At 41.4% G+C, this 19,006-nt stretch overlaps 1 protein-coding gene across 12 annotated transcripts in view; it reads left to right on the forward strand.

The window, feature by feature from the left end:
- Positions 1 to 19,006, forward strand: part of RALGAPA2 (Ral GTPase activating protein catalytic subunit alpha 2) — a 327,287-nt gene that overhangs the window by 21,302 nt on the left and 286,979 nt on the right. For 11 of the 12 annotated variants that reach the window (XR_010405762.1, XM_064572731.1, XM_064572744.1 and 8 more), the window contains exons 2-3: positions 5,442 to 5,552; positions 10,880 to 10,929. Coding sequence is in view for 10 of the 12 variants with exons in the window: in XM_064572731.1 (XP_064428801.1) it covers positions 5,442 to 5,552; positions 10,880 to 10,929 (161 nt within the window). In the remaining 2 variants the exon portion in view is untranslated. Of the gene's footprint in view, positions 1 to 5,441; positions 5,553 to 10,879; positions 10,930 to 19,006 lie in introns of those variants that run through there. The other variant, XM_064572742.1, reaches the window with a different exon arrangement.

Raw genomic sequence — 19,006 nt, forward strand, 5'->3', positions numbered from 1 at the left:
ATGGCCTTTGTCAGGAGCTAGGTAATTACAAAACAACTAACATTTATATAATGCCGACTACACTCTGACATGCTCATTTTATCCCCACGGCAGTCCTATGATGTAGGAACCATTGTTGGCCCCATTTCTGAGATTGAAATTGAGGAGAGTGCTTAAAAACTTGTCCAAGGCCCTGTAGCTTCTAGACTTTACTAGAAGCTGCTTCTAGTAAAGTCTGCTTCGGAGCTTTTTTTTTTTAAAGATTTTTTTTCCTCACCTAACTTTTTTTTTTTTTTTTAAAGATTTTATTTATTTATTTGACAGAGAGAGACACAGCAGGAGAAGGAACACAAGCAGGGGGAGTGTGAGAGGGAGAAGCAGGCTTCCCACTGAGCAGAGAGCCCGATGGTAGGGCTCAGTCCCAGGACCCTGGGATCATGACCTGAGCCGAAGACAGATGCTTAACGACTGAGCCACTCAGGTGCCCCTGCTTCGGAGGTTTTTGCCCTCAACCTTTGCTATTGCCTTTCAGCTAGATAGGGAGAAATAACAAGAGGTTTTAGCTGGACAAAGGAGTGGGAGAAATGGTAGCTTTTGGTGTGGTTTATAGATTATTTTTGAGATAAAATGTGAAAATAATAGAAACAGTTTATTGGCTCTTGGTTGGTGGTAAAGGAGAATGAGAAATTAAAGATTTTTTAAAAAAATTCAGGAATGACCCCTAGCTCTGGAAAGCTGTCTGCTGGTTGTTTCTCTGTGGTTGGTTTGAATGTACTTCTTTCTCTGGGCTTTGTGATGATAGTAAGGCAGTGTGCTAGTGTCTGTGCCAAATACTGAAAATCACCACCTCAAAGGCAGTGTGCGGCCGGGGCTCTGTTGTTCAGTGCTTGTCCCCCCTCCCTCTTCCTCACTGCTCACCACGAGTGCTGTGGGAGCGGAATGCTGTGAGCTCCTTCATGGGGAAATTGGCAGTTCCCATGTTCAGTGCCACTCACTCCCCTCATTTCTCACCTGTCCACTTATCTTCCTGCTCTTTTTCATCTGGCTCTCCTTTACATCCCAATTACATGATTATTTTTATATATTCCTGACCTGATTTCTGGTTTTGATTTAGTCCCCCTTCTCTCTCAGGCCTTTGTGTGGTTCAGATTTGAGTTGGGGACCAGATGGGATTTCTGCCCACATCTCTGACTGACTGTGTTACCTTGGGCAGGTCATGTAAGATCTAAAACCTGTGGTTTCTTTATTTTGATCACACCTGCCCCATCTACCTCACAGGGTTATGGGTGAGGGTCAAATAAAAGAAATTCCTGAAAGTGTCTTTTAAAGCATAAATGTATAACATTAATTAATATTCCCAACCTCCCCAAGTGGCTTTGTCTACTCCCTGCTTTGATGCCCTGCATAAGCTTTGGTCATGGTACCTTTTGCATTACTTGTTTACCTCTGTACCCTCAAAGGCCCTGTGTCTTACACTCTTTGAATTTCCTAGCACTTGGCTCAAGGCAAGTTGCATGGGTACTGGCTCAGTAATGTTCAAGTGAATTGATAAAGAATATCTGTCTAAAGGATGTTTCTGATCATAGTTGTTTTTGTTTGTTTGTTGTTCATTGTTTTTTTTTTTCTGAACAAAGCCTTCCTCCTCATCTCTATGCTTCTTGAAGTTAGCCTTGTTAAAAATCAGCCCGTTCTTGGGGCGCCTGGGTGGCTCAGTTGGTTGAGCGACTGCCTTCGGCTCAGGTCATGATCCTGGAGTCCCGGGATTGAGTCCCGCATCGGGCTCCCTGCTCAGCAGGGAGTCTGCTTCTCCCTCTGACCCTCATGATCTCTCTATCTCATTCTCTCTCTCAAATAAATAAATAAAATCTTTAAAAAAAAATATTAAAAAAAATCAGCCCATTCTTACTTTCTTGTGTTCCCTTTTGCAAGATGCTAAATTCCAGTATCTGTGGTCTCCTTCTTTAAGGTCTAGGCTTACTTTTAAATATTCATCCGATGAGTCTTGCTTTTAAACAATCAGACAAATCAGTTCTTCCAGTTACTGAATTAGAGATATATAAAATATTTAATATTTATTTTTTGTTTATTCATTTAACAAATATGCCTTGAGTACCTTTTGGGTACCAAACTCTGTTCCTGGGGCTAGGAATAGAGCTGTGAACAAATCAGATGAGATTCCTGCCCTTATACCGCTTCCATTCTAGTGGAGTGTCAGTCAGTGAAGAAGGAAATGTATAAATGAGAGAATTTCAATGAATCTTAAGTGCTATGGGAGGGAATCATGTGAAGAGGACTCCTAGACCAGTGAGCAGTCTTCATATTTATGAATAAAACTGAACGTGTTACAGATGTCATGCTCTTAGTTTCCCTGTGTATCAGGTTACTTGAAAGGTATCGAACAGTCTTGATGGTGGATATTTGAAGTTCTGTCCCATTCATACCTCATCCACAAGAAAGATACGGAATGGCTGAGGAGGAAGGTGGCTATTTTCTGGACTTTGGTTTCATGAGTGCACCTCAGTCCGTATGAGTGCTCCTCAACCTTGACTAGAACCCTCTTTGTTCAGGTTGCTCTATTTGAGTATCTCTGATGGACCAAGGGGAACCCAGGGAAGATGAGGGAGTCATCGATCACCCAGTAACCTTGCTGGGTCATCTTGCTGTGTCAGTGCACCCACATCCTCAATGCCAGGGAAACTGCTTGCTTGCTTATGGCATTATGTATCCAAGGCCTGTTCACTGGTGAGCAGTCAGGCATCCAGCCATTGTAGAGCCTGTGAAGGAAGAAGGTAGGGTGAGCGGATGGCATGTGAAGAGTGACATACAGGGGCGCTTTTAGGTTTCTTTGAAGAGGTAATGTATGATCCCAGTTCTGAAGGATGAGAAGGAATGAGCTATGTGGGGATCTGGGGGTAGGGACAGCATATGAGAGATGCCCCAAATGGAAAACGTGTTTGAGAAGTTCAGGGAATAGAAAGAAACCACGATGGCTGGAATGTAGGGTGTGAAGGACAGAGTGCTGTGAAATGAGGTTGGCATTGAATGGAGGAAACTACACAGGGCCTTGTAGGCCGTGGTCAGGAGTTTGGACTATAAGTACTACTGGAGGCCACTGGGAGGTTTTGAGTGAAGGAATGACCTGGTTTAATTTACAGTGCTCAGTCTTTCTGCTGACTGCATGGTGGAGGATGGCCTGTAGAGGGGAGGAGTGGAAGCAGGAGCCCAGGCAGAGGGCATGTTGCAGCCTGGGTGAGGATTCATGGTGACATATTCCAGGCAAGGCCGAGGAGGGCTTGAAGTACCCAGTGTTGGAGCATGTTGGAGGTAGAACTGACACCCCGGAGATGGGCTGTGAAGGATTGAGAAGAACCTGTGATGACAAGCAGCTGGGTGGGTGGCGGGCCCTGAGGGAAGAACAGAATTTGAGGGGAGAACAATACTTTCCTTTGGACACGTTTGATTTGAGGAGCCTTGTAGTCCCTCAAGTGGAGAAATCCAGCTGGCAGCAGGCTTTGAGAGTAGAGCTTGGAGGGTGAAATCTGGAGTCCTCAGCAGAGGGGTGAAATCTCTTTCTTGATAGTACCAAGGAATTGAAAGTGGGTGAGGCCATTTCTTTCCTATAGGCATATGATCTAATTAATGGTTTACACGTTGTGGCCTTTATCCTATCATTTTATGTTATACATGTTAACATACATATATGTTACAGGCCATTTCTTTTTTTTCAACTCTTCAAGAAAATATTGAACTAGATAAATACTGTGCTAGATGCAGAAGACGTAATGACATATGGGATGGACTGAGGGTTCTGTAGGGTTGGTAGTATCTCCAACAGAGAAGACCTATCATTCCTTCAGAATTAAGTCAAGAATTCCAGTGGGAGGGATTCCACCAGGAATTAAGTAAAGTGAGATATGTTTTATAACCCAGAGAGAACTAGCTGGTGGGGCAATAGCAGAGGCACTGACCTAGTCTCTGGGCAGGCTGGGGATGTTTCAGCTATTAGTGAATGCCAATAGGAGCTGGCAGGTGAAATATGCTTCAGAAGGAACAGTTAGTGGTGGGTGGGCCAGCAGTTCGTATTGGGGTGAAAATGAACAGAATCCTTTCTTGGAAGCGCATATTCTGTGGAAGGCACTCAAGGATTCCTTGGCAAGATTATGTAGCTCCTAAGAATGATAAGACTAGTTTCATTGCTACCTGCTTTCACACGGGTAAATTTGTTAGTTACTAGGAACTTCCATTGCTCTGTGCTATTATTTTGGGGCAGAAAATAGAATGTGAAATTGGCAGCTGATATGACTTTACACACACCTTATGTGAATTATTTCAAAGAACCAGGTCAGATTTTTTTTGGTATGAAAAGCCCTATGTGGTTCTCAGAGGAAAACAACTCCTTAGATTCACCAGCATTAGTGTTAAGTTTATAGAACTTAAATATAGTAATGGATGTGTTCATATATAGTTACAGTATTAGAACCCCAAAATTCAGTTGAATCCACTTTATCATAGATGGAATAGCAGCATATTTGTTTCTTGAGTAATCCTTGCAAAATTTAAAGAAGCTGTTCTTAATTTTCCCGAGATGACTAGTGTATTCTTCCCAAGAGCTAACACCTTGGTCAGGACCCTGTTGTAAATGGCACAACCAATCTGTTTGCCAAGGAAAATGTACAGCCAAGGAAAATGTACAAAGGTATGTTGACAGTGGATAAGTACTCTGACCAGAGTTGTGAGGGATACTCAGGCCCCTGGATGAAGTGCCTCTGTTGCTGCTGGGCCCCAGCAGTTACCACTGGGCTAAGCTCCCTGCACAACCTGCAGTCCCTGGTTGAGCAGACCTGGTGCAACAGGGAGAAACACTGCTCAGGGCAACTCTAGGAACACATGGTGGGCCTCCCTGTGTCCAAACAGGAGTGGAACAGCTCACCTGGGAGCTGGAGGGAAGGCTTTGATCAGTGGCCCAGGTGGAAGTGGGTGGGTATGCTGGGGAGTGCCTGCTAGTACTCTTGAGCTGGTGTTAGGTCAGCTGGGAAGGAGGAGAGACTGGGCCATGTAGGACTCCAGGAGCAAAATTGTTTTTCAGATGTACAAACCCCATCCCTCTCCTCAGTGAACTTCTATTCCCCAACCCCAATAGGAAGGCATCTTGTTCCTCCCCAGACTTGTACTAACCTCTGGCCTTCTAGCTGGTCTTTGAGAGCTGTGCCCCATTGGTTCTGATACCCTTGAATCTGTCTCCTGCAGGGGTCCGCCTGTGGGGGAGGGGCCCCAGGCCAACTAAGATCTCTTTGTGGAGAACAAATGGGTGGGGATACTATTGTTGTTGTTCTGTTTTGTCTCATAGGGGGATAAAACTAGTTTTTACTTTCCTTCATTTCTGAAAAGGTTGTTTGTGAATTCTGATATTTGATCTGATAGTTGATAAGATTATTGTCATAATGGTAACTTTTTCTTTTCAGATAATGTGGATGCAAGTGATCTTAAGCAGTTTTTTGAGACCAACTATTCTCAGATATATTTCATCTTCTATGAAAATTTTATAACACTGGAAAATAGTTTGAAATTGAAAGGTAAGCATTTCTACAAAAAGATTTTTTATATACAAAGTTTTTTTTTTTTAACATTCAGAAAGTTTTAGAGGTTGTATGTGTCATGAGTCACAAGTTATATGCTTTTTAAAAAAATTTTTTATTGTTATGTTAATCACCATACATTACATTAGTTTTAGATGTAGTGTTCCATGATGCATTGTTTGTGCATAACACGCAGTGCTCCATGCAGAACGTGCCCTCTTTAATACCCATCACCAGGCTAACCCATCCTCCCACCCCCCTCCCCTCTAGAACCCTCAGTTTGTTTCAGAGTCCATCGTCTCTCATGGTTCGTCTCCCCAAGTTATATGCTTTTAAGCTTCCTTTCTTGCCAGACTCTTAGCAAAGCTGGGAGATCGCAATGGTTAGCATCTTTGTTTCCCTGGAACCTTCTCTCATACAGCTGTTAATTGAACAACAAATGGCTTCAGGGAAAATGGAAGGAGAAACCCGCAGAAGTCATGAGTTCCACAGGAATAATATACTTAAAAAGAAAGACATAAAAGTAATATGTGCACACTATAAAAAATTCAGACTCCACTAAAGGGTTTGAAATGGGGCATCTGGATGGCCCAGTAGGTTAAGTGTCTGCCTTTGGCTTGGGTCATGATCCCGGGATCCTGGGATTGAGCCCCATGTCGGGCTCTCTGCTCAGCGGGGAGCCTGCTTCTCCCTCAACCTCTGCCTACCACTCCACCTGCTTGTGCTCTCTCTCTCTCTCTCTCTGTCAAATAATTAAATAAAATCTTTAAAAAAAATAAAGGGTTTGAAATGAAAATTGAACCGTATGTTTTTGCCCAGACCCCTAGTCCTGCTCTGCATGCAACCACTATTAAAAGTTTCATGCATTTCTTTCTATATGTGTTATTAATGTATGATGTTTATATTTGCTTATGGTTATACCCTTATATACTTATATAAAATATTCTTTGAAAAATCAAGCCAATAATGTCACACTGCACAATCTGCTCTGTATTTAGGTGACAGGATATTGTAGCCTGGGGAGCCAGACTGGGTTTGGGTCCTGGCCCTATCCTTCCAGCTGTTTCTCCTTGGGCAAGTTACTTCACCTCTCTCTGACTCAGTTTCCTCCTGTCAGCATCAAACAGGTTAACATGTATCCTGGGATTTCAGGACAGAGTATGGCACATAGTATGTGCTCAGTAAATATTAGCTGCCATCATCACCTTCTTATTTGTTTTCATGTAGTCCGTTTTGGAAATCCTTACATGTTAGCACACTTATTTCTACCTCAGTTTTATTTATTAATTTATTTATTTTTATTTTTTTTATTTATTTTTATTTTTTTTTATTTTTTTTACTCAGTTTTATTTATTAAAAAAGTATTTTTTTTACTTGAGTATAGTCGACACACAATATCACATTAGTTTCAGATGTACAACGTAATGATTTGACAAGTTGATATGTTATGCTCACCACAAATGTAGCTGCCATCTGTCACCGTACAGCGCTATTATAGTACCACTGATTGTATTCAGTATGCTGGGCCTTTCATCCCCGTGACTTTTTCATTCCATAACTGGAAGCCACTCCCCATCACTCATTTTATACATCCCTCTACCCCCTTCCTTATTACAACCATTAGTTCTCTGTATTTATAGGCTTGATTCCGCTTTTTGTTTGCTTGCTTATTCACTTGTTTTGTTTTTTTTTTAGACTCCACATATGAGTGAAATCGTATGGTATTTGTCTTTCTCTGACTTATTTCGCTTAGCATAATACCCTCTAGGTACATCCATGCTGTCATAAATATCAAGATCTCATTCTTTTTTATGGCTGAGTAATATACCATTATATGTATGTACCACTTCATCTACTGATGGACATGGGCTGCTTCCATATCTTGGCTATTGTAAGTAATGCTGCAGTAGGCATAGGGGTGCATATATGCTTTCAGAATGTTGAGTCTGGTTCATAAACTGCCACAACAGTAGTGGGAACTCTGGAGGGAAGCCAGGTTCAGGAGGTAGGAGGATGAGTGCAGCTTTGGGCAGTCTGAGTTGAGGTGCCCATGGGACACCCAGGTGTAGGTTCTGGCTGTGCAGTAAAAATGTAGGGACGGGAGCTTGGGAGAAGAGAGGTGCAATCATGCTGTTGCCAAGGGACGTGTTCTTTGTAGAGAGAGTGACAGTTAAGGATTTGGGGTAATTCCTTCTTTTATTGGGTAGATAAAGAGTAAAGATAAAGGAGTAGTGTATGGAGCTGAGAAGAGGCTTCGATGGCAGGAAAGCATTTTGTCACAGAAGCCTAGAGAAGAGAGAATTTCAAGGAATGAAATGTCAGCAATGTTTGATGATGCAAAAAGTTGTGGAGCAGCTGGATTAGGAAGTGGTAGTGCATCGAGGAGGTTGTCACTGAGTACTGAAAGAAAAGTCTAGGTGAGTAGTGGGATCCTAAGCCAGACAGAGAGATGGAGTGGCTGGGGGTGAGACCGTGGAGGCTACACACAAGAATACCCTTTTAGAAAGTTTGATGGTGAAGACAGAGGATCATAGCTCAAGGCGTACCTTGGTCGGGGGAGGGTTTTACAGGCTGCATTTACCTGTTTGCAGGCTGACTAAAGGGAGATGACTGATGGTGCAAGGTGGTGGGGAACATGGGTTGAGATGGAGTCAGGTATACAGAAGAGGATGCAGAGAAGAGTGTATGGATGTCCTGACTGCTTCTGCAGAACCTGAGGCAGACATCAGGCATGGAGGGGAAGGAACGTGGCACAGGCACTGTGGTGGCCTCGGACATAGACCGATGGCTCAGAGTCTTACAGAATGCTCCAGCTTCTAGACGGTCATCAAGTCAAATACGACCGTGTGCCCAAGGATGCCAACAAGGGGTTTTGGTTTTTGTTTTTCAATTAATTGCTCAGTTTTTCCCCCCAAATTGGTAGATAATTCAAATATGAAACAATCTGATTTTTATCCTGTTCCCTAGTTTTGTTCCACTTAACTTTTTTTCACAGGTGTGTGGAGGAAAAAAGTGTGATATTATGGGTAATCAGAATAGCAAAGAAAGATATTAGAATCCCTTGTCTTAAAAAAAGCCCTGCACCAAAACACCCCATTTTAAAGGCTCCTCTATCCCTCCTCCTTCCTCCCTTTTGCTCTCTCTGTCCTTTTAGAAGAAAATGTAGTTGTTCAAGAGTGTATCAGTTAGTTTGTGCTGTATAACAAATTGCATTATAAACCGTCCCAAAACTAAGTCCCTTAATAAAACAACCAGTCATTTAGCTTACAATTTTCTGGGTTTATTGGGCAGTTCTTCTGGTTTAGGCTGGCTCATGCCTCTCCCATCAGCTGGTGGTTGATGGCCTCATTTACATGTCTTGTGGTTGGCAAGCTGTTGACCAGAGCACTCCATGCTTGCAGGTTATCTTGAGCTCCTTTCCATGCTGGCCTTAGGGTTCCAAGCTCAGCGAGTGCATAAGGCTTTTCAAGCTTGTGCTTCCCTCACATTTGTTAATGTAACATTGGCCAGAGCAAGTTACATGCCTCTCCAATGCAAATAGAGAAATAGACATCTCTTGATAGGAGAGGAAAAATTCTGCATTCTTGCAGTCTATTACAAAGAATCATAATGAAGAACCAATAAAATAGGGTTGAGATTTTCAAGTTTCTTGCTTTTAATACAATCTGTGTTTTGATTAGAGTACCAGGAAGAAAGTGTACCAAAACAACAGAATGAAGGAAAATGTTTTTTATGAATAATGAAATCATCTTGTGATAACTTCAGCCTTCCGTTATTTAGGCCAAAACCCAAGTTTATTGGCTTTGCCTTCAAAATACATCCAGAAACATTGGCCTCTTCTCATTGCCTGTGCTGGTAATGCTGGTGCTCCCATTATCCTCACCTGGATTATTAGGCCCTCAGAAATGGTCTACCCCTTTCCACACTTGTGATCCCCCCCACCCCCCGCCCCTGCCAGTCTCTTCAGAAGAGCAGCTGGAGTGATGCTTTAAAAATATATCACATCATGACTCAGCACGCCATACCCTCAAATAGCTTCCCAATTCTGGAAGTCATTACAATGGCCTCAGACCACCTTACCTGCCTGCCTTTACCCTACCTGCTTTCTAACCTCACCTGCGGCAGTTCTCCCCCTTCGCTGCAGACACAAGGGGGGCCTTCTCGCTGTTTCCTGACCATGCCAGGCTTTCTCAGCCATAAGGAATTTGTCCAGTCCCTCTGCCCAGAACAAATTTCTCCCAGATGTCCATATGGCTTATTTCCTTACCCCCAAGTGTCCATGTGTCTTCCTTCCTTACCTTTTTCAGATCTTTGCTCGGATGTCACCTTATCAGCAAGGTGTTCCCTGACTTCCCTGGTCAGAACTGAATACCACCCATTTTGGCATTCCCCATTAGCCTTCCCTCTTGGTTTTCTCATTTATTGAATATAAACTCCTCAGAATATAAACTTCCTCAAGGCAAGGATTGTTGTGTTTTGTATCACTCCTGTATCCTCACGGCCTGGAAGAATCTCTGACACAGACATTCTTTAGTGTATGTTCAATGAACGAATGCCATCTTATCTTACTTCATAGAGCTGTGGGGATTCCGTTAGATCAGGGGTCCACAACTTGCAGCTGACTGCTTGTTTATGCAAATAAGTTGTTGAACACAGCCATACCCAGTGCATTTATGTGTTACCCATGGCTGCTTTTGCGCCATCATGGCAGAGTTGAATGATTACAAGAGGGGCCTGTAAAGCCTAAAATATACACTGTCTGGCCCTTTACAGAAAAGGTTTGCTTCTTCCTAAGTTAGATGCTGAATGGCAGGCACTTAGCCCAGGGCCCTTGGCACAGAGACTGGACAATAAATGTAACCGGCTGCTATAGGTTTTGTAGTTTCTATTATTGTCACTGTCAAAAGGACAAGTGCACATGGCCTGAAGACATGCATGGCTTTTCATAGTTATGACTGCTCTGTGCCTCTTCACATCAAAAAAGGTAGAATGCTTTCTTTGCTTCTGCTGTGCATTCCTTCATAATTTGAGCCCATAAGTAACGAATTGAGAAATGAATAAATTGCCATCTACGGGTTGACTCGGAAAACGTGGAGGCTGTGTTTAAACAGCTAGCAAGGAGTGGCTCTGCTAGAGGTGGACTCAGGCGGTGTGGTTTGGGTATCTATCTACATTCCTGACACGGATTCCATGCTACCTCCTGGTAGTTTTTGAATAAATGAGTGTATGTTGAAGCTTAAATGTTTTCAAGATAACATAATTTTTAATATCCTAAAATTTACACATTGTCATGATAACTAATGTTTTTTTTTTGTATATTCCAGGGAATAAGTCACAAAGGGAGGAGCTGGACTCCATCCTCTTTCTTTTTGAAGTAAGTGTTTGTTAAATTCATTTAGCTTTTAAGATTCTTGTTGGCTCTTTAATTTTACTTGAAGACATAAAAAATGATGGACATGTATTTCCTTCCCTCTACTTTTACAAACAATGCTGCAAAGCATATTCTTGTGATTTTTAATTTTTTTTTGCAAACACGTGGGAGAATTTTTCCTGTATGGTTGCCTAGATGTGAAGTTGTTAGATGGAAATGTATCCACATTTAAAATACTGATATTGCCAAATTGTTTTCGAAAAGGTCATATAAACTTATATGGAAACTTATATGGAAGTTGTATGTAAATTTCCCTAACCAACCCTGGAGATGATTTTTTTAATATATATAAAATGTATATTATATATATATATATATTTGCATATATATAATGCAAACTGACATGTTGAAAACCCACTGTTTTCAATATGTATTTTCCTGACTACTAGTGAGATTGCAATCTTTGTATGTGTCTGTGTGTCCATGTGTGATCACATATTCTTTTCAAAGTTGGATCAATATATTTGGGTGTGGTTCTTGATCTATTAAGCTTAAAGTCTTCTTGTCCGCATGTATTAGACAAGTGGCCAGATTACTGATACCTTGAGAGTTACACTAGAACTAAATTGTGGGTTCTGAAAGTTAATTGTTGGTTATCTAGAAATTATTCATGGTTTGAAGAGACACGTGCTTAGGTTGGTGTGAGATCAACTTTATGACTGTAAAGGGAAGGCCTAATGTATATTTGTTGCGGAGCTGGCTGGAGGGAGAGGCCAGGGGAGAAGGCTCTCCATGGACTTTTTGGGTTTGTGGAATAAAACAGATCTGAAGACCTCCTGCCCAGTACCTGGCTCATGGCTGGCACTCAGTGACTGTGGTTCCCCTTTCTCTCCTTTGAGGACTGTACTCCTTCCCCAGAGTAAGAGCATTGATTTACTGTATATTTTATGGTGGTTATTGTGTTTCCTGTGGTAACCCTCCTTGAATGAAATTCTACAGAGGAGCTGTCTTTAACATGAGCTTTAATTAAGCCTGTCACTTAAATATGTATCTACTAACCATTATTTGCTTGAACTATCCCATTAATTTAAATTATCTTATTTATGTAGCAGTTGATACATTTACTAAAGAACCTATAATATATATGCAAGTTTTGAAGCATAGTGCTAAAGTCCATTCTCTTGACACCCACTCCCCTCCTTCATTTTAAGAACTAGAAGTTACCTGGGTGCTTCTCCTTGATCCTGTTCTTTTTCTCCTCTGAAGGCAGTCACTCCTCTGCATTATGCTATTACCCTTCTTTTTTAAAAATGGTTTTTACCACAAATATTCAATCCCTAAACAATGCAGTTTTGTTTGGTTTTGAGTATAATAAAAATGGTCTCAGATGGTACATAATCATCTGTGGCTTGCTGTTTACATTCAACGGTATTTCTGAGATTTATCTATGTGAATTTAGCTCAAGTTCATTCATTCCATCCCCACTGCTGGATTAAGTGAATATGTATGATTTATTTAATTCCAAATTTTGTCTACAGATTTTTTTTTGTTTCCTTGGTGGACAGTCAGATTGTCTGTTAATAATGACAAGCTTGCCAGTTAGTCTGTTTTCTTGTCTTACAGTGCTGGCCCAGCCCTCCAGTACATGGATAAACAGACACAACAAAGATGGTCATCCTGTTTCTGATTTAAAGAGTTCTGTTAATGTTTCATCATTCAGGGCTTCCCCGGCCTCCTGATGTTTTATTAATGAAGTTTTCTGTAAATTTTCAGTAGATACACTTTATCAGATTAAGTTTGCTTCTATTTCTAGTTTGGTAAGATTTATAAAAAGTCATAGATAGGTTTTGAAGTTTCCAAATATATTTTTTTTCTTTATTAACTGAGATAACCATGTGATGATTCTTCATGAATATAAATGTGGTGAATTGTAGTTCTGAATTTTGGAGGCTAATACTTTGCATTTTTGGATCTATGTTCACATCTGAGGTTGGCCTAAATTTCCCTTCCTCACATTGTTTCTGAATGATCCTGATATCAAGGTTGTAGAACCTGGTGTCAAGTATTTCTTTTTCTATTTTATAAAACAGTTTGCATAAGATTGGAATGATCTGTTCCTAGAATGTTTTTTAGCCTTTTCCTGTAAAAACCTTCTGAAACTGGTCCTTTATTTTTTGTTTTTAATTGGAAGATTTTAATAACTCATTCAATTTCTTTAATCATTTTAGGATTATTTTAGGATTATTCAGGTTTTCTTTTTTTCTTGATTCAGATTTGGTAAATTATATATTTTTCTAAGAATTTTAGGAATTCTAAGAATTTTTGATCACCAGAGTTTTAAAATTTTTTGGCGTAACTCTTCTTTTGAGGGTCATAATTCTTTCAGTTTTCTCTGCTCCGGATTAATCTTCCTTGTCTTCAGTTGTTATGTATATTAGACATTGTATTAGCAGTAGTCGCAATAAAATACTTGTGTCACCCTTTACGGGTACCGTTTTACTAGCTTCTCCTTACCACTGCAGCAGCTTTAAACTCCGTTCCCCCTCTAATTGTTCCTTTAAATGCCTTTTCTCTCTGGCTTCTTTTAAAATCTTTTTCTTAGTCTTTGGTGTTCTGTAGCTTCACCACAAAATGTCTAGTTGAAGATTTCTTGTCTTGCTTGGTATCTATGCATTTCCTGTATTTCTGGATTTAAATCCTCTGTCATTTCTGTAAAAAGCTCAGCTGCTATCTTCTCAAATGTTGACTCCTTTCTGTCCTTCTGGTGTACTTCCCAGGATTCTTACTTAAACCTTGATCTGTTCTCCATGTCTCTCAAGCTGGCTTTCGTCCTCTTCCCCTGCATCCTTGTGTTGCATTCTGGGGAATGTCTTCAGTTCTTCTGTGCAGTGCGTGAACTCCTTCATTTGGGGCTCATCTGCTGCTCAACCATTCTGTTGTGTTTTACATCTCAATAATTTTTATTTCATGTTTTAACTTCCTTAAATTCAATGTTCATATTTGGCCTGTTGCTTTTAATAGGCTCTTGATCCTTTTTCATTTTTAGACCTCTTTTGTGTTCTTAAACATTTAACATGTAATATTTCATATTCTATATCTGATCATTCCAGTATCTAGGTAAAGTCTTCAGTTTGCCTAAATCTGCTGTCTCTCACAATGGCTTCTTTTCTTGCATGATTTGTGGTGGGATTTTGAGACCAGATTTAATTGAACATAGATTTAATCTGTTTCAATTCCTGTGTTTTTCTGGAGGGTTTGTCTTTCTTTGCCAGGAGGCTGGGAGTGTTTTTGGTTGGAACCACTTTGGCTCCATTTGAAGGTTCTGGTTTATTAAGGGAATCTCAGGTTCAGTTCCTCAAACGTACCATGTGGTGAGAGCTGGGGTCTGGAGGGCACAGACATCTAGATCTAGAGAGCCTGCAGTGAAATTGGTGTTAGTTCTCTGGCACCCTGAATTGTTTCTCTTGAGCTTGTTGCTTGCAGATCAGGTTTTGGCCACTTCCTTCTTCTTACTTCCTTTCCTACCATTTTTTAAGTCCTTTGTTAGTTTCCCAATGTCCTCTAAAGCCCAGAAATGTTTTGAGAATTATCTTTGCTGTCACTAATTGCAAGTCTTGTCCTGTAGCAGGAAAGCCTGTCAGAGACAGAAACTGTAGTCCTATACCTCCCGCAGCAGAGATTTTAATACCCTCTCCTCGTGTCCAGAAATTCTAGATTAGGGAGAGTGTTACTGTACAGATACAGTACCATCTACAGAGGATTAGTTGCCTATATAATAGAACAAATATGTATTATTCAAAGCTTCATAAAACTTTCATTTTGCATAGTAAATATGAATGAATAATGAACCAGCATTACTTTTGTTTATGCTTATGTTCTCTTTCTGTCTCTGGCTTTAGAAGGTAGGTTGTAATTTGTATGGTTCATTTTGAAAATTAAGTAACTTCGTTGCTATTTTCTGTAAGTTAGTGCCATATAAAGAGGTGGCTTATGAGGATTCAGAGGTAAATACTTATCAAGGTGTAAATAATTGGGGAAGGCTTCCTTTATAAGAGGTAAAATTATTAAGACACGTTAAATCACAGAAGGGATATCGTGTAAAGATAGCCTATAAATAAAAAGTGGATTGGAAGAAAGCAGAGAGATGAGAGAGTGAGGAAGGGTTGGAAGGAGAGTATATCGGGAGACCTGCTGCCTGTCTCTGTAAGTGGGGCGATTTGGAAGGGATCCTTTGCAAAAGGAGGCAGTAGTGTTTAGATGGAATGAGCAACTGGAGACCTTAACAGTGCTCTGATGAAGCAAGTGGTGTGCAATCAAGCTGCCAACCCCGCTGAAGTTGCGGTTTCAGGCAGCAAGCAGGCCTTTCTGTCTGCCTTTATCTCCAGCAGGAGCACTTGTACTCATTGAGGTTGACCTCCAGACACCTTTGCCTCTGGCTGCAAATCTGTGCATCACTTTGGTTGCTGCTTCATGGGGATGTTTGTCACATTTTTTTTTTTTTTTTACTGAGGTTCACTTGTTAATTTTACTCTTCTTTTAAAAATATATTTAATCTATCATTGCCATGTGTTTCAAGTGGCAGTGGGGGATGATGGTGTGGGACCCCATAAGATGAATTTACATTGCCATCTTGACCACAGTATAAGTGTTGTACATGGCCATCCTGTGTCATCCTTTCCTTCTGAAGTGGATTCTGCCTTCCCAGTTTTTATCAGTGGAAGACTGGGGTCTTTGTTATTATAAGTGACTTGTCCAAGATTGCACATCTATCAAATGGTAGATAGAGACTTAACCTCTGGTCTCATTGTAGAACCCATTTTCTTAACTCAGTGCCATGCCACCTACCATGTAGGAGTCTCAATACTCTCCTGCTTTTAAAGCTATATTCCATAGGCCACGTCTACCAATATGTATCTATTCTTGTATAGTTCATTCATTTATTACACACATTTATTGGATGCCAGCTACGTGTTTCAGGCACATTTCCAGGTGCTGGAGATACGGTAGTGGGCAAGTCAGACAGAACCCCCTGCCCTCATTGAGCATACTTTACATTTCATACTAACGGAAGCATCCACAGGTAACAATGGACTTAGGCCAGAGCTCCAGTAATGACCTTCTGAGTCACAGAAAATTCTGAATGGCCCTTTGTAGAAGGGACACTTTGGTGGCAGCCCTTGAGGTAGCTACCTACACAGGGGAAAAGGAGGGCTGGTGTAGAAATGTAAGGCACCTGGTGAATGGACTTCAAGGTCAAATAACTTTGAGAACCTTCTATATTCGGTAGTTAAGAGGTTGTTTTAATGGTACATGGGATTTGTTTTAATCAGGTGTGGTAAGACAGGCACACAGACATGACAGTGGTTGCCATAAAGGAAGAAATATTTATTGTACTCAAAGGAGTATGATAGGAACAGGAGGCATGGCCTGCCACCAGGGCTATGAAGAGAGAACCAGAGAGCACACAGAGAGCAAGCAGAGAGAGGGGAACGGAGGGTGGGAGTCTTCATTGTGGCTTTTGAGGGAAGGAATGGGCAAGGCAAGGCAAGCAAGTTAAGCAGGTTTAGGATTGGATAGTTTGAATAATTTTGGCAGGCTCTGGGCTGTAGAGGGGGCCCCTAATGGTCTAATACCTAGTCCCCAGGTGATTTGAGCAGGAGGATAGTATCCCAAGTCTGAGAGCCCATAAAAGAAGGTGGTTGTGGGAATGGATTTTGGTTTGGTTGGTTTGCCTGTCAAAGGCATGTTAGCAGGTACTGTGTGTACGACTTGGCTAACCCTGGGAGGGGCAGTCTCTCTGAGGTCAGCAAGATCCCAGATGTTAGAGCATCAAGAATGCAGAAAATGAGAGCATATAGTTAATACAGAGATGTTGTTTCAAGCTGTCTGCCATGTCATATGCCATTTCCCTTTGGCACAGAAATGCAGTCGTTTGGAGTTACTCATTTATGCTTAAGGAAATTCTAGAATTTGATAGCAAGGCATTTCCTTTACCCCACCCCCTCACCCCAGTTAAAATATACATTAACAGAAGAGGTTTAATTTCAAGGCTTACACATGTTCTGACCTCCGAATGCTACTCATTCATCTATTTTTCAAAGATCACAGAGTTAGACATCACAGATATATAGGACATTTGACTTCTAGATTCCTTAGTTTTAGATTTATCCAAATTACCCCACCAGATTAAATAAGCCCTGTTTTTTCCTTCCTAGAGACCTGCACAGGTTCTTTATAGTTCTTTTTTTTTTATAAAGATTTTATTTATTTATTTATTTGAGAGAGAGAGAGAGAGTGAGAGAGAGAGCGCAAGATGGGGTAGGGTTAGAGGGAGAAGCAGACTCCCTGCCGAGCAGGGAGCCCGATGTGGGACTCAGTCCCGGGACTCCGGGATCATGACCTGAGCCGAAGGCAGTCGCTTAACCAACTGAGCCACCCAGGCGCCCAGTTCTTTATAGTTCTTATAGTGTGGCCTGAGCTGGGCTAACATGAGCCCCCGCAGGGTCCCTGCGTGTTTTTCTTCCATATGTTGTTGGGGGTGTTGTTCTGTGGAAGTGCTCTCTCACACACACACTGCTTTGCTTACTGCCCCTTTACCTCTTTTTTTCTGCCTCTTGGTTTATGCAATTCTTTTTTCGGGGACTGCCCTTTGCTCTCCTCATCCTCTGGCCCATACTTTCCGGCTCTGTTCAGACCCATTGATTTCTTCTGACAACTCCAGCTAGAGGTGTCCATTTTTTTCTGTGAACTTGTATAATACACTCCCGTGTTACCATTTCATTATAGCTGGATATTCTTAGTTTTCCCTGAAGGTGGCTGTACCTTAGCTTCCTAATGAGACTGTAAAGTTCCTGAGGCCAGCAACCATTACGTATAATCCTTTGTAGCCCCCCTCCTCCCCCCGCAGTGATTTACACCTGTTTATATTTATTGTGAGATTAAAGCCTCTTAAATTCTCATCTTATCTCCCATGGGGTTGTTATTTTTATGTTAACATTTTCCTTCCTCACCTAAAACTCTGGATAAAAGAAATAGGAAGAAGGTAGCTTTAGATCAGGCATTGATCCTGCTGAGTTGTGTGGCCTTGAGGTGGGTACTTGCCCTTTCTTTACCTTGGCTTCCATGTCTGTAATGTGAAGGAGTGGGACTATATAGCCCTGAGGTCTCTTGAAGCTCTACCAACCCATGACACTACAAATCAGGAAGTTCACAGGCAAGTCTTTTAGCATGAAATTTAATTTTATGCTTCTGTTTAGTTTTAAATACTAAATCGACTTGACTCTGACTAACCTTTGCAGATCTAAACATCTCAGTTGCTTTTTGTCTAGGGCAGCTCTGTTCAATAGAACTCTCTGCAATGATGGGAATGTTCTGTGTTGGTGCTATCCAGTTAGGTAACCACTAGCCACGTGGGCTGTTCAGTGCTTGAAATGTGGCTGTTGTGACTGAAGTTTTAATTTTAAGTAATTTCATTTGATTTAAATTTTAAAATTAAATAGCCTCATGTGCCTAGTAGCTACTCATTGGACAGAGAAGCTCAATAGTCTATCAGCAGAGACTTGTTACCTTATTTCTCTTTGCTAAACACTTGGTTAAATCCTCAGCATGTTTGTGTCCTCGTAGGGCAGGGGTCTTAAGGTTTAGGGTTTTACTGACATGGTTTCCCTGGGCTTCTCAGGCTTTGTTACCAAAGTGCCCTTGGCTGGGGGGAAGCATGGTTCCAAAGTGGCCTATGCAAACATAAAATTGAAAAGCCGCACACAAATTCATTCTACGCTTTTCATGCTTGTTTTAGGATGAAAATGATACTTTAAATAAGGGTCAAATTAAGTAGTACTTCATCTCCCTGTCACAGTTCCCATCTTCCCTGCACTCACTCGCTCACCCCAAGATAAAGAAAACACTTCGAGTGTCATTTCAGGAAGATGTATGCTGTTTCTCCTCCTGCCTTGTTTCGGTGGGGGAGATTCAGGTCGGAGAGGCCTGGGTGCTAGGGGCAAACTGCAGCAGGTGAGCCACCCAGAGAGTGCCGATGGTCTGGGGGCTTCTTCAGGGGCACACAGAGGAAGGGGAATAAACT

This window comes from Mirounga angustirostris, unplaced genomic scaffold (genome assembly GCF_029215605.1).
Source record: "Mirounga angustirostris isolate CCGP_5_RB_7025 unplaced genomic scaffold, mMirAng1.0.hap1 SCAF_10, whole genome shotgun sequence".
NCBI classification, from domain to species: Eukaryota; Metazoa; Chordata; class Mammalia; order Carnivora; family Phocidae; genus Mirounga; species Mirounga angustirostris.